The 15,903-nt window shown below is 42.9% G+C and overlaps 1 protein-coding gene across 2 annotated transcripts in view; it reads left to right on the forward strand.

Moving 5' to 3' along the window:
• The first annotated feature begins 564 nt into the window (after positions 1-564).
• PYD1 (pyrimidine 1) overlaps positions 565-15,903 on the forward strand; it is a 29,613-nt gene continuing 14,274 nt past the window's right edge. The window contains exons 1-2 of one of the 2 annotated variants that reach the window (XM_089459236.1): positions 565-720; positions 801-1,114. In XM_089459236.1, coding sequence (XP_089315362.1) covers positions 809-1,114 — 306 coding nt within the window. In that variant the 5' untranslated portion in view covers positions 565-720; positions 801-808. The other variant, XM_089459235.1, reaches the window with a different exon arrangement.

A 15,903-nucleotide genomic window follows, 5' to 3' on the forward strand; every position in this document is an offset into this window, starting at 1 on the left:
TTTTCGAAACATAAATAATAATTATTTAATATTCCCATAAATCTTATCTATAATAATACATATAATAATACATAAAAGAACTAAAGTTTTTACTAAAAGTTTTTCTTGCAAAATTTGATAGAGATTTTAAAATTTTTAATGGATAATTATAATTTTGCCATGATTTAGTTTCTATATATATGAATTTATTCAATCGTTCAAAATTTTGACTTTTTAATATCCTCAAAAATATTTATGACAGAATTATAATTTTGCTATGATTTAATTTATGTATGCGAATTTATTCAAATCAATTGGATGCTTCCTACTGCCATGATTTACTTTATGAATATGAATTTATTCGAATTACTTTTTATTTCTCAAAAAGTTACCCCGTGATCAGACACGGATTCCGAATCTCAATGGTCATCTCTGAAAATTCGATTTTCTTCAGCAAATTTCTGCGAAAAAATCCCAAAAATATGTTTTCTCCAAGTTCGCGTTTATAGCCGTAGTAATAATAAAAGCGGATTTGAATTTGCATAAATATACTGATACCGACTGCGCGATCCACGTTAAACGGAATCAGACACGTCATGAACCACGGGCGTTTCGGCGAACAAAATTCCGTCGAATGACAGAGACCGCGACGAATAAACAAATCTACAACGTCAACATGTGCCAACCCAGTTTGGTTTTGGGTTGCGTGACATCTTTATAAACAGTAGCGTAGTAGCAGGGGTATGATCCTTTCTTCGATTGGCTTTCCCATTTCCTTTCTTTTCCTAGATTTTGTGATATTTTTGGAATCAATTTTGTAGGAGCAGACATGGCGAGCCTTGGATTGAATGTACAGAAAATTAATGGAGCAGCCGCGGCAGGTACCAATTCTCCTTTTTTAAGAGCACCAGGTAATCCTGCTGCGACTGGCCATGGGAAAAATAAGAGAGTTTCGTTCAAGATAAGAGCCAGCCAAGGCGGAGATCAAAACGGGGCCGGTCCTGATTTGAGCGTGACCGTCAACGGCTTGCACATGCCGAATCCCTTCGTGATTGGTTCAGGTCCTCCCGGAACGAATTATACCGTCATGAAACGGGCCTTCGACGAAGGATGGGGGGCTGTCATTGCCAAAACGGTGCGTTTTACAAACCCTTGGCTCTGAAATTATTTGTTTACTTCCAATAAAGGATCGTTAAAAATTATGTTGCAATAATCTTCGAATTTTGCGGTGCTCTGCAGAGTTTGCAGTCTTAGAAGCTTTACTGTCTGTATTTGATGGTGAAGATGTAACCTTTATGGGGGTATTTGTTCCGAATAAATTTCTGCAGATTTGACCAGTTTAGTTGAAAGTTAGAATGATGGAATCTATCTAAGCTTCATCCTTCGCTATTAATTAAATTAAGTGGGAACGAAACTGAATTTCCATAGTTATCTTTTGAACATATAAATTAACGACCATTCTAAATCATAGTAGTACGCTTACCAGAAACCGTATAATTAAAGCTCGATAATTTTTCCTGGTTCTAAATGTTTTATCGCTATATTCTGATCTTGAAAATAGCATAGATCCATTTTAACTGGACAGAGGGAAAGGGATGGAAAGACACAACGGGCAAGCTTCAATGTTTCTTTTTTTCCGCTGGATACTTCATAGATCTATGTTGAAAGTGGATCTATACTATTTTATTCGTAGTTCTTTAAATTTGCTAAATTAGAGAAATAAAACACATCTGGTTGGAAATCTTATCACAATTTCTTAAAATAAACATTCTAAAAAATATTATATCAATGCTGTCTGACCTGTTCTTGTTCCCCTCAACAGTAATACTGAACTGGTTCCTGGACCTTTTTATTTAAAGTCCAGTAGTTGTTTTCTTGTTTACACATTGAAAACCAAATTATCATCACGAGAGATGGCCTCCAGGTGTGGCTTAACTGTATGTTCTAATGCAAAGATGAGCGTTTAATGAAATCGTAGTCGAACATAGCCCTCTATGGAAACATCATGCCTAATCTAAACATCATCATTTTTAAAAGCTCTCGTTTGTGCTATAATTAGGTAATCTAGAGGATTTGTTTGTTAGCTCTCAGAAAATAGGACAACTGCCATGGTTTTACAGATTTTATCGCTTTGCTACTTCACTGCTCCATCTGCCGTTGTAGGAGGCATTTTGTTGACCTGGAAACTAGAATTAATGTTGAGGTGTGAAAATTTCCTGTACAGTTGAGTGAATTTCCTTAGCTTAATTTTGACTATATTAAACGTCCACATATCAATATCAGAAAGCAATTTAGTTAACATTAATAATCTTAAGTGTTCGAGGGAAGTTGCCTTAGGTCTCTATAAAAGTAATATCTTGCTGCTTCGACATCAATCTGCAAATGGATCTTTTAACTGTACTGGAATTTTTGGCTTACTCTGCATCTTGAGCTCTTCGTTAGTACTTTTGGTTACTTTGTGGGATCCATCTAGATATCTAACATTCCTTAGGTGAAATGAAATTCCTGTCATTTAAGGATAAGTAAGTAGCAGAGTGGCTAAACGTACTTAGAAGAGTCTTTCGAATGTTGCCCTCTTCACAAGTACTTTTGGCCACTCTACAAGTTTGTCGTTGAAGGGTGCACCTTCTCTAGCAGAACTCATACATTTCAAATCAAGCATGACATCATCTGTTGGATATCTGCCACATCGTAAAGCACCATAAGTCCTTACTGCAATTGTACTACTGGCTCCAACAGGTTTGGTTTCACCGGAAGGTGTTTGATGTCTACTACCATGATAGGAGACAATCTGCCTTTGTTTTTGGGATATTACAAGGTTTTTGTAAGCTTAATGCACATCTTTAGAACATCCTTTCTAGGCTATAGTTTTTTGGAATAAAATAGCTTAGTCATCTCTTTCTCTTCCTTGGGGTGGAGGCTAATAATGTTCCACCTCTTTTTGCATTGTAGTGTAGACAATCTTCCTGTCTACCTGATTGCCCAAATCCATTGCGGGCATTTTTTTTCTTCTTGGCCATTGGGTTTGGCTCCTGTTGACGGTGCTAGACCCCGCCACCATGTTAGGGGATCTCCCTGGTAAGGAGTTTGAACTAGACCTCAGACCATTTGGTGTAGGAGTCCCAACAATGGGTCGTACAGTATTGCCTTGACCGCGGTTTCGCACAAAGGCAAGTAAGATGTCCCTATTTGTAGCAAGAGTGTGACATGTGCATCAAGTCAAGGAAGGTGCATGAGCAGTTCTAACACACGGAGGGTGAGGTGAGTGCACCCCTTGGAACCTATGAAAGTACGGAGTTAAGAAGGGAACACACGAGCAAAGATGCATCACAACATGGAAGGCAAGTAAGCTAGCAATCCAAAGTGATGGTTAAACCAACAACACGTTTCAGTAAGATTCATATATACATATACAGAAAATAGCTACACATGCATGCCTAAGAAAACAGATACATATATCATTTAGAGTAAATAAGATAGCTGAAATACAATACGACATATGCATGAAACATGTTGGCTCTCTTATATTAAGAAGTGTAAGTTCCAGTCATACAATACCACCATGATCAACCACTAGTTCCGACAGCGGAACGTTACAGTCACTGCCGCCTGCTCCTCTAAAGAGTTATACTAGCTCTGCACAGTGGAGAAGCCAAGGCTCGTTACAATATTGTCCAACCTTTCTCTAATATACTCCTATCGGAAGCTTGGCTGACCAAAAGCCTCTACAGTGAGTTATGAGGTACTATATATAGCAAACGCTGGGGCGACCCTTGACATTCCCCTTTGTGACTGTTCGCCTACCCTCATGACTCTTCAACTACTCTATGAATGTTACATTCAACTATCGATACTTGAACTTCCACTTGACAAGATGTTACATACAATCTGCACATGTCCCCATGTGAGACAAAATGGGTTGAGCAAGCCATGCAAGACATCACTAACACTCGGACCGTTGTGGTGAGACCAACTCTTTGACATCCTCGTTATGGTCGACGGTGGCGAATTGATGCCAAGCTTGGTTGTCCGTGATGGTGTCCGTGCGCTCAATGGTGACATCCTGCTGAAAGCGAACTCTTGCCTCCGTTGAGTCTGGGTACACTGATATGGCTCCTTTTTCCAACTTGTCTGACAACATGCGCATCATTGTCTTGAGTGTAGCTGGACCAACGACATACTTATGCATAGTTGTCTATGCTAATCTACAAGTGTGTGCTGGTGACCATGCGCATGAACTTGTCAAAATGCATGTTCAGCTCCAGTCGGACTTGCTTCTTGTCTTTGCCTTGGTGAGTGTGCCAAATGGGAGAGATTGCATGTGTGCGCACAATGACATCCATGCTCCTAAACACCTTTGCATGCAATCGACAACACTGCTCACCCTGTCTGCTCTATGTCAGTTGCTAGATGGGTCCATAACCTGTATGGGCGCAGTTTCATCAGTTTGTGCATGTCGCGCCTCCTGCTATACATGTTCCCACTGCAACTCCTTCTCTTGTCTGTGCAGCTCCTGTTCTTCCTTGAGTTGCTGCTTGAGCACCTACAACTCCTTCTATGTTTCTCTCTCTCTCTGCCTTCGCGCAATCCTCTTGTCGCGCCGTTGCCTCATAGCCTCAATCTCCAAAGTTGCTTTCATCACAAGTGGATCTGCTTGAGTTTGCAACTTTGTTCCGCCTCTGCGTTGTCAACAACCTTCCTCTTGCATTTGTCGCATGCAGGTGTGCTACCTTCTGCTGTTGCTGATGGTGCTGCTTGCTGTGATGCTGTCACCATTTCATCTTGATATCCTTGTCCATGAACAACTTGAAGTCTTCATAGATAGGCAAGTTCATAGACACTTGATCGACTGAATCCCCAGTCATGCTCTGAACGGTGTCTTCGACTCTGCTCTCCTAGAAGCCATTGTACTTGTGCTGCTGCTGAGAGGCAGATGAAAGCTTGTGATACCTGGAGACATAGAGACACTCATGACAAGCAATCTGTCAGTCGAAAACCAAAACAAACTAGAGGAATGACATGCAACATACCTGTATGACTGTCTGTGAAGATTGCGCAATTTTCACCGGGAGGCTAGGAGACTGACTGCCAAAACTGCGCAAGGCATAGTCTGCGTTGTTGGGAGGTTGACTGACTGTTGGAACTGCGCAATTGACAATCCAGCCTGGCCTGCTGAGGACTGAAACTGTGCAATGTGCAATTTCAGTCAGCAGTGACATGCAACCAGCAAACTGCATTGCGCAGTTTTTGAGGCCAGCAGGACACTGCCTCTAAGAATTGCGCAATGCAAGCCTAAAGATTAGTGTTGGGCTAGACTTGCACAATTTCTGGAGGGAAGTCAAAGCCTTCGCTTCCGGAAATGTGCAATGCTAGCCGGACAAGGCATGGTTCGGGCCAAGGCAGCCCAGACCAGCCGATGGGTGACTGAAAACATGAGAAGTCTGAATGCATGATGAGATGAGTGCAAACAAGAGTGAATGATTATGCATGCAAACAGTAAGTGTAGGATTCAAAAAATGGGATGCATGCATATGTGTGAAGCCGGTTGCCGCGATGACGGTCGTCGGTGCAAAAACAGTGTCATGCATGTGACAACAGTGAGATGCAAATGAAAACTGAAATGAAGTTTGTACAAGCTAACATGCATGCAAACGACAACAAGCAGAAATCAAGCAGACAACATTCACACAAGCCGAAACACAAAAAGCGACAGAAACGTAGTGCAAGATATGTGAAGCGGGCTCACCTCGAAACAACTGAGCTGAATGTGCCGACGACTCCTAGATGCGATGTGGGATGTCGGAGTTGCAAGATCGATGCGAGGAATGAGCTCTGCAACATCTAGTTCATAAGTTTTGATAAAATCAAGGTTATGACCTGCATGCCACAAATCTAGGAAAAGCGACACTTGGCAGGAGGTTTCTGAAATTATCCTTGCAAGTAATCTCCAGCTGCTAAAAAATGATCCCTAAATCTAGGGATGCCTTTGCATGCTTCCTTGGGAAAAACAGTCCATGCATGCAAATCAGTTTTGCTTGGTCTCGAAGGGAACTGGTCAACCTGAAGGCACATGCATCGGTCTACGAGCCTGGGATGAAAATCTGCGTTGTTCCTGGGCTGAGAAGAGTTGGCTATCCCAAAGGGATTGCATAATTTCTGGGAGGAACAGGGGACTGTTTCGCAGAATTGCGCAATTTCTGGGCTGAGCAGCTGTCCTGGGATGAATTGCGTAATTTTTGAGAGGAAAACTGTTAGGAAGAATTGCGCAATTCTGGAGCCTAGCTGGGTTTGCGCAGTTTTTGGAGGGAAGGTTGGTTCCCCTCCAGAATTATGCAATTATCAGAGGGAGCTGCTCAACCAGCAACTGACACTAAGTCTGGAAAGCAGTCTGTGAAGGAGGTGGAACAAACTTGCATGCACAGGCTGACAAGACTCTATGGAACAGTTGAAGCCTATGTGCTTGATGATGCAAGACATGTTGCTAAGGATGGTTGGTAGGGAGGCTCCAAAATGAAGCTAAGGCGAAATTTTGGAGGGTGGTTGTAGCCGCTACAACACTTGGCGACACATTGGTAGAACTCCAGTTCTCTGAATGGACCTTGTTCATGAAAAGAAAGTTTAACACCTTCGGAAGTATTGTTCAGTTCTTTGTTCGTCTTGGTTTCCACACTTTCTTGATCGTAAGATGTAGCATCTGCCCAGCTCTTGGTTGGTCGACACACATTCCAAGCCAAGCTAACACAGTTGTTTCGAATTGGGGATGAGGGGTATATTAGTGCAGTATAGTCGTCAGAGTTTAAGTTTCATCTTTGGTGTTGCTCCACTGCTAGCAGGCCTGGACAGTACCCCGACGGAGTCACGCAGGAACACAAGCATCGCTCTGCTGCCAGCGAGCCTGGTAAGTACCCTAGCGGAGTTACTTGTATCACCTCTCTGCGCGGGAAGCCTTTCTATTCTTTCGTCTTATTCATTTTTCCATTTTTTTAAACTTTTTTTTTCACATTTTCATTTTTTCATAACTGTGCATAGCACTTATTCATTTCAGAGGTGGAAGAGGGATCCCAACTTATTGAAAGTAGAAGAGGTTGTTCGTTCAGAGAAGTAGTTTATATATACCTCTGACGTGCTTGTTAAGGTTTTCCCCCTCACCTTACTCTACTTGCTTGAGCTGACAAGGATTAACCCAAAAACAACCGACTAGAGTAGGTGATACTAGTTCGCGCACAAGTGTTGTGTTTTCACCAAGGTTCGCTTCAAACAATACATATTTTCCATTGATGTATCATGGACTGAAAGTAACAAGTTCTCCATGAGAGAGTGGACAACAGATAACCAAATGTTACTAGTTGTACAAGTCCTCTTGTACCTTACCCAGGATTGTTTCAAGAGTCGCACACGGTCCATGCGAAACTAACGTATGAATGAAAACAAGCAAACAAAACAAAATGCAAAGCAAGAAGCAGAAGCAAATGCGTATGCAAAGCGAGTAAGAAAACAAACATCCAAGCAAAGTAAACACACAAAGAAAGAAGCAAACATGCATGCAAGCAAACAACTCAAAGCAAATACTACTCCTACTCATAAGCTAAAAGTGCATGGGCCTGATCACGTGAAGTGATATTTCCAATGCAACCATCGGCGCATCGATCGACCCATGTTGGTGAAGGTATGGTTCACGAACAAGATAGTTGTGCGAACCAACAAACATGAAAGATATAATAGTGAAGACAAACACACTCAGAGTTTAAAAGCGTCCACAAAACATAAGTGAGTGCAAACACATGATATACAATCTGTGGACTTGTCATGGTGTTGTGCTACATTGCGTGCAAATGTTAAGTGTATGCATTCTCTTGACTGTGACATGCAAGACGTGAGAAAGGTAGATCACTTACGTTGCGCAAGTGTGCTTGCTGCGTAAGATTTCTCCAATGCATGAGCGATGGGATCATGTAGTTCGAGTGGAGGAAGCGAAATCTGGGTGTTTGGTTGATCTTCAATGCAAAGTAGAGAGTGATGAGGAGCCTTGAGTGTTTCAACAATTTCCTGATCGGAAGTGAAACCAACCTCAGGACAGCGAGGACCTAACATAACCATCAGCTTAGGCTGAAGTGCCTCAATAGTGTGCGGGGTTTTGACTTCGTCGACAGATAGATCATTGTAGACCAGTGTCTTAGACAAATTAACAACGATTGAATCAACATCATGATCAGATGAAGAAGTAGAGAGATCACGACAACCAAGATCAGAAAATTCAGGATGTTTGTCGACATCCTCATGATTTGATGAATCAGGCAGAGGGGTAGATGAGAAGCAAGGATGTTCACCCTCAATGTTTTCAGAAATGATAGATGACAAATTGGACGGATTTTCAGAGGAAGATGTGTCCTCTTCGCAATGTAATGGTAGGCTGACATCCGACGTGTCTTGTGAATGATCGGAAGTAGAAACATTCGGAAATGAGTTTTCACAGGGGAAATCAGCAGTGGTAGAATCACAAGGGATGTCAGGATAAAGTGGATGAGGCGTGGTTGGAAGGGAGTCATCCTTCACCGCGGGTTCTTCTTTAGATTCCCACACACACTCATCATGAATGATGGCACAGGTTGGCTGCATAGTACCAACTCCGTCAACAACTTGATCCTCGTTCACAGCAGGTGAGGAGTCCGGAACGGAAGAACACAAGACAGTACAATCCGGAGGATCAACAAAATGCAGGGATAGAGGTTGAGGGAATGAATCCACATGACAACCAATAGGCTTGCAAGCCAAATCTACGCAGATATCAAGAGCAGGTGGGGTGGGAGGATGTGACAGTTCAACAGATGTGTGTGCATAATCTCCCACATCACTCTACGATGGTGGAGCTGTTTGATGAGGTGAAGGCGGACAGTCACTTGTGACAGCAACTATGCCTGCCTGTGATTGCGCAGCTCCATCACCGAAGTGTGTTGAGCGGGATTCGAATGATTTCAAGAATTGCAGATTTTCGGATATGTAAAGAAGATACTCAAATCTTCCATCGAGAAATTCCCAATCAATTTCATCTTCAGGAAATCGGTATGCAAGATTACAAAAGCGTGTGTGAAATTGTTCAATGGATTCATCGGGTGCTTTTCGTAATTCCAGAATTTCTTTGTCGAGTGCTTTACGGTTAAAGTGATTGAAAGCACGGTCTATCTCTACGACCATATGAGAAAGAGAATGAATAGATTTTTTAGGCAGCGTGGCACACCAGTGCATTGGGTGCCCTCGAAGCGTGTAGATGAACAACGTGCAGGTCATGTATTCTTGAATGGTTCCATGCGTTTCGCATGAGCTTACAACGCCGACCACGTGCCTAACCAAGGCTAGGTAGCCTCCACCATCGTATGTTTTGTGTGACAAGTTATCGAAGAGCTTTTTCGAGATAATGAAGTCGTTTCCATAAGACATACACTCTGGAAGAGAAACTCTATAGTTAGTCATGATAGATATGTAGAGATTCAAAACAGATGTGAGAACTCAGATTTGGCCCTCCTTCTAGTGACGATGCTAGACCGGCCAACATGTTAGGGGATCTCCCCGGTAAAAAGTCCCAACTAGACCCCAAACCGTTTGGTGTAGGAGTTCCAGCAGTGGGTCATACAGTATTGCCTTGACTGTGTTTCGCACAGAGGCAAATAAGATGTCCCTGTTGGTAGCAAGGGTGTGACATGTGCGGCAAGTCAAGGAAGGTGCATGAGCAGTTCTAACACACGGAGGGTGAGGTGAGTGCGCACCTTGGAAACCTGTGAAAGCACAGAGTTAAGATGGGAACACACGAGCAAAGATGCATCACAACATGGAAGGCAAGTAAGCTAGCAATCCAAAGTGATGGTTAAACCAGCAAGACATTTCAGTAAGATTCATACATACATATACAAAAAATAGCTACACATGCATGCGTAAGCAAACAAATACATATATAATTTAGAGTAAACAAGATAGTTGAAATCAATGTTGCACGAAGCGGGAGCGAAGCGGAAGCGCGAAGCGGAAGCGCGGAGCGCGGAAGCGTCATTTTCCAAAAATCTAGGAAGCGAAGCGTCCGCGGAAGCGTCTGCTATATATATATATTTTTTTATATTTTTTTGCATTTATACTCAAAACAAACATCCCAAATACCAAATTAATTGTAGAAGACATGAAAACATGCATATTTTTGCATAAATCAAGATAGATATGGCATCCATGATTCCATTGTAGTTACTAGTATGTACAACAATCATCTATATTCTAGCTATTACAAACATACATCAAATTTTTAAGCATATTATAAAACATAAAACATTTAAGCATATTATAAAACATAAAACATAGAGCATATTATGATTTATCTAGCAAGTGAGCAACTGTCAACATTTGTCATGTCCAAAATTCAAATAATAATGTTTACAAAATATGTCACTTGGTCACCGCCAAGCCAAAAAGGTTCAAAATTCAAATTCACAAGTCTACAAGTCTAATGAGTAATCTATGACAAAAAGAAGTAGATTGTGAATATATCTACTAATCTCTCCTCCTTCCACCACGAATAGAACGTGATGGCGGGCCTCCACGTGGTGGCAATGAAGAAGATGGTCCCTGTGTAAGTCGTGGCACTGGAACTGATGAAGAAGAACCCCCTGCTGTTGGTGTTGAACCATGGAACCTAGGAACCAAGGGACCAGATGGGGGTGGGGGTGGTGGCATATCAACACGGTCATCATCATCCTAGAATCGCTCAAAAAATTCATGCAAAAAAAAAAAACACTAGTTAACAAAAAAATTAAAAACATGAATTAGAGAAATGCTTTATAAGGGAAAATTGGAAAATTCATACCACAATGGACATACCTGGATAAGAGCATCCTCTAATTGCTCTAGTCGCAACACTCCATCCTCCAAATTGGGCTCCTCTGGATTCTTGTCCCAAGTCAACAAGTCTTTATTAGACTTTGCATCTTCACAGTAATGGGACAACAATCGCAAGTTGTAATGAACATAAACCAAGCTCTCTGCCCGGTCTAAATTCAACCTGTTCCTTTTAACACTGTGGATGAAAGAATAAGAGCTCCAACACCTCTCTGCAGAAGAAGTGTTTACCACCTGTGATAGCACCCGCAATGCCAAACTCTGTAGAAGTGGAGTAGGCCCTCCATGCATGTTCCACCACTCAAGAGCAGAAAAATGCTCTCGATCTTGAATTGCATGCATGCTCCCAAATGGACCAGTGTTGCTCGTATAGTTGCTCACCTGTCTCCGTACCAATGCAGCCTCCTCATTATCAGGGATTAATCTACTCAATGCAGCCATATATTTTTCGTGAACCTCTTTATCTTGGTGTGGTTTTTTCCTGCTTCCCCCCCCAGGTGTTGGTGTTGAAAGCCATGATGGATGATAGTATTTAGGTGTCAAAACATATGCTAATGCATGCAATGGAATATTTAGCATTTCCCATCGGTTTTGCACCTCTTCACGAATATAATTGTACAAGGTGGTATCTCTAGGCTCAACAATGTCTTTAATCTGCCCCAACATGCTATCCATTTGCTCATACACCTCCCCAATTACTGGTCGATCTGAATCTGCAAACTTGATCATGTAATAAATTGGTTTGGTGAATTGCAAAACATATTTAACCTGTGACCAAAAGTAACTGTCAAGAACAGTGTCCTTGACTGCATTAGCACCATCTGTGTCAGTGTTAATTTCATCCCATGTTTCAGCACACACCAGATTAGTTAAAGCTTGTCTCACCCTCACTAGCCGCCTAAAGGTGAGGTAATAACTAGCAAATCTTGTCTTTGCAATTTTAAGCAATTGCAACTTGGAGTAAGTGCCATAGAAGTAGTTTACCCTTGTATGCCCTGTGATGAATTTAATGAGCTGCTTCCCTTTCCTGTAAACCTCAGCAATCCACCCACAATCTTTGTGTTTCACAATATCATGCATCAAAAGGTTCAATGTGTGAACCAGGCACCCAGACCAAAAGATGTGTGGATGAGTACGCTCAATAATTTTTCCTGCTAACTTACAATTTGCTGCATTATCTGTGATCACTTGAACCACATTATTCGGACCAACATCTTTGATTGATTTCAATAGGAGATCTGCAATGTTTTGTGCAGTTGCACTGATGGAGGAGGAGTCATGAGATGCAATAAATACTGCACCACTAGAAGAAACACCAAGAACATTTATCAAATGTTGGTTTCTAATATTTGTCCACCCATCTGATACAATGGATACCCCATAATCCACCCACTCATGTGTAAAACGTGTCAAAGCTCTTTGAACCTTAGCTTTTTCTCTTTCTAATAACACTGTTCTAGCTTTCTCATAGTTGGGGGCCTTGTATCCTTTTGGGGCTTCATTGATGGCCTTTACCATGTCATGCCAATAGGGAGAGCGAAGCACATTGAATGGTACACCGCAAGCACAAAGAAAACGGACTATCTTTCCATCCACATCATCCCTCCCAGCAACATTAAGGAAATCCCCTATTGTTTTTCTACCTCCAGAGGTTGCAGAAGTACCATGAGGAGATGGGCAACTACCAAATTTAGAGGTTGCACTTGATTCAGAATGAGTTTTTTGTTTCTTGTTTTTTCGTTGTGCAACCATCTCTATTTGGATGTATTTTTGTCTTTGTTCACTTGACATGTTTGGGCAAATGGTTACCCCCACAGAACCCTTTTTTTCATCACTGTCCAGCACCCCACAAAGATGCCTCCTCAGACGGGTATATGAACCCGTATATGGTTTTCCTCCATGACAACCATGAGGGCACAAAAATTTGTAAGATCCACCACCCTTTCCCCCTTCAAGTTTGGTCACATAGTTCCACAAGGGATTTGATGTACCTTTCCCATCTTGTGCTTCAGTGTCCCCTTCAAGTTCATCCCCTTCCTCTTCAAACCCTTCTTCCTCATCATACATTGGGTCACTACTATTAGGACCAAGTTCATCCCCTTCCTCTTCCCCTCTATTCCTCACCCTTGCCATCATTAAAACCAAGAGTGGAATGATACATAGAAGCCAAAAGAACACCATCTTGGAATATGGATATAGGTGGTGGACAACCTGTAAATAAAGGAGCAAGTAGAAACAATGGGAAAGAGTAGGAGAGGGAGGAGAAAAATACAATTTTTTTTTCAAAAAAACAAGGGAGTTTGGGGTTTGAACTTACCTCTTTAGCTCTTGTAGATGAAGTCCTCCAAGCTCTTGCTCCAAGCTCCTCCTCCTTCTCCTAGCTCCTCCTTCTTCACTCCTCCAAGCTCTCCTCTCCTTTCCTCTCTTCTCTTCTCCAACTCTCATAAACTCAAAGTGAGAAAATGAGAAGAGAATGGGGGCTTTATTCTTTTCTAAACTCACCCTAAACTGACCCTAACCCACCCCCTCATGCTTAGTTAAGTTAAATTTTAAATGAAATTAAAAAAAAAATATGTTTATTTTGCTGCCCCGCGGGTTGCGTGCGGGTTGCGCCCGGGTGGCGTGCGCTTCCGGGCAGGTTGCGTGGCGCCACCTCTTGCCCGAATCGCCTTCCGAAGCGCGATTCCGGGGGCAACGCAACCTATATGGCAGGAATCGTTTTTAAAACCAGGAATCGCGCCACCTCAAATTTGGAATCGCGCTTCTTTTGGAGATTCCGGAACGATTCCGCACGGGTCGCGGTTCCGGGTTAGGATCCGGGGGGGGGGGGGGGGGCGATTCCTGCAACCCTGGTTGAAATACAATACGACATATGCATGAAACGTGTTGGCTCTGTTATATTAAGAAGTGTAAGTTCTAGTCATACAATACAACCATGACCAACCACTAGTTCCGACAGCGGAACGTTACAGTCACTGCTTCCTGCTCCTCCAAAGAGATATACTAGCTCTGCATAGTGGAGAAGCCAAGGCTCATTACAATACTGTCCAAGTTCTCTTTAAGATACTCCTATTGGAAGCTTGGCTGACCAAAAACCTCTACAATGAGTTATGAGGTACTATATATAGCAAAGGGTGGGGTGACCCTTGACATTCCCCTTTGTGACTGTTCGCCTACCCTCATGACTCTTCAACTACTCTATGACTATTACATTCAACTATTGACACTTGAACTTCCACTTGACAAGACGTTACATACAATCTGCACATATACCCATGTGAGACAAAATGGCTTGAGCAAGCCATGCAAGACATCACTAACACTCGGACTGTTGTGGTGAGACCAACTCTTCGACATCCTCGTTATGGTCGACGATGGCGAACTGATGCCAAGCTTGGTCGTTCGTGATGGTGTCCGTGTGCTCAATGGTGACATCCTGTTGAAAGTGAACTCTTGCCTCCATTGAGTTCGGGTACACTGATATGGCTCCTTTGTCCAACTCGTCTTACAACATGCGCATCATCGTCTTGAGTGCAACTGGACCAGCGACATACTCATGCATAGTGTCTGTGCTGATCTCCAAGTGTGTTGGTGACCATGCACATCAACTTGTCAAAATACATGTTCAGCTCCAGTCGGACTTGCTTCTTGTCTTCACCTCGGTGAGTGTTCCAAATGGGAGGGAACGCATGCATGCGCACAATGACATCCATGCTCCTAAACACCTTTGCATGCGATCAACAACACTTTTCACCCTGTCTCCTCTACGCCAGCTGTTGGATGGGTCCATAACCTGTATGGGCGCCGTTTCATCAGTGTGTGCATGTCGCGCTTCCTGCTATACCTATTCCCGCTGCAACTCCTTCTCTTTTCTGTGCAGCTCCTATTCTTCCTTGAGTTGCCTCTTGAGCACCTGCAACTCCTCTGTTTCTCTCTCTCTCTCTCTCTGCCTTCGCGCGATCCTCTTGTCGCATCGTCGCCTCATAGCCTCAGTCTCCAAAGTTGCTTTCATCACAAGTGGATCTGCTTGAGCTTGCAACTTTGTTCCGCCTTTGCGTTGTCAACAACATTCCTCTTGCATTTGTCGCATGCAAGTGTGCTACCTTTTGTTGCTACTCACTGTGACGTTGTCGCCATTTCATCTTGATATCCTTGTCCCTGAACAACTTGAAGTCTTCATAGATAGGCAAGTTCATAGACACTTGATTGATTGCATCCCTAGTCGTGCTCTGAACGGTGTCTTCGACTCTGCTCTCCTAGAAGCCATTGTACCTGTGCTACTGTTGAGAGGCAGATGAACACCTGTGATACTTGGAGACATAGCAACACTCATGACAAGCAATCTATCAGTCGAAAACCAAAACAAATTGGAGGACTAACATGCAACATACCTGTGTGACTGTCTATGAAGATTGTGCAATTTTCACCAAGAGGCTAGGAGATTGACTGCCAAAACTGCGCAAGGCACAGTCTGGGCTGTCGGGAGGCTGACTGATTGCTGGAACTGCGCAATGGATAGTCCAGCTTGGCCTGCTGAGGACTGAAACTGTGCAATGCGCAATTTCAGTCAGCGGTGACATACAACCAGCAAACTGCATTACGCTATTTCTGGGGCCAACAGGACACTGCCTCTAAGGATTGCGCAATGCAAGCCTGAAGGTCGATGTTGGGCTAGACTTGCGCAGTTTCTAGAGGGAAGGTAGAGCCTTCGCTTCCGGAAATGTGCAATGCTAGCCGGACAAGGCATGGTCCGGGCCAAGGCAGCCCGACCGGCCGACAAGTGACTGAAAACATGAGAAGTCTAAATGCATGATGAGATGAGTGCAAACAAGAGTGAATGATTATGCATGCAAACAGTAAGTGCAGGATTCAGAAAATGGGACACATGCATGTGTGTGAAGTGGGTCGCTGCGACGACAACTATTGGTGCAAAAACAGTGTCATGCATGTGACAACAGTGAGATGCGAACGAAAACTGAAACGATGCTTGTACAAGCTAACATGCATGCAAACGACAACAAGTGTTCATAGAAATCAAGCAGACAACAT

The sequence above is a fragment of the Pinus tabuliformis genome, chromosome 7, assembly GCF_031772625.1.
Source record: "Pinus tabuliformis cultivar Carrire ecotype Pingquan chromosome 7, CPIR1, whole genome shotgun sequence".
NCBI lineage: Eukaryota > Viridiplantae > Streptophyta > Pinopsida > Pinales > Pinaceae > Pinus > Pinus tabuliformis.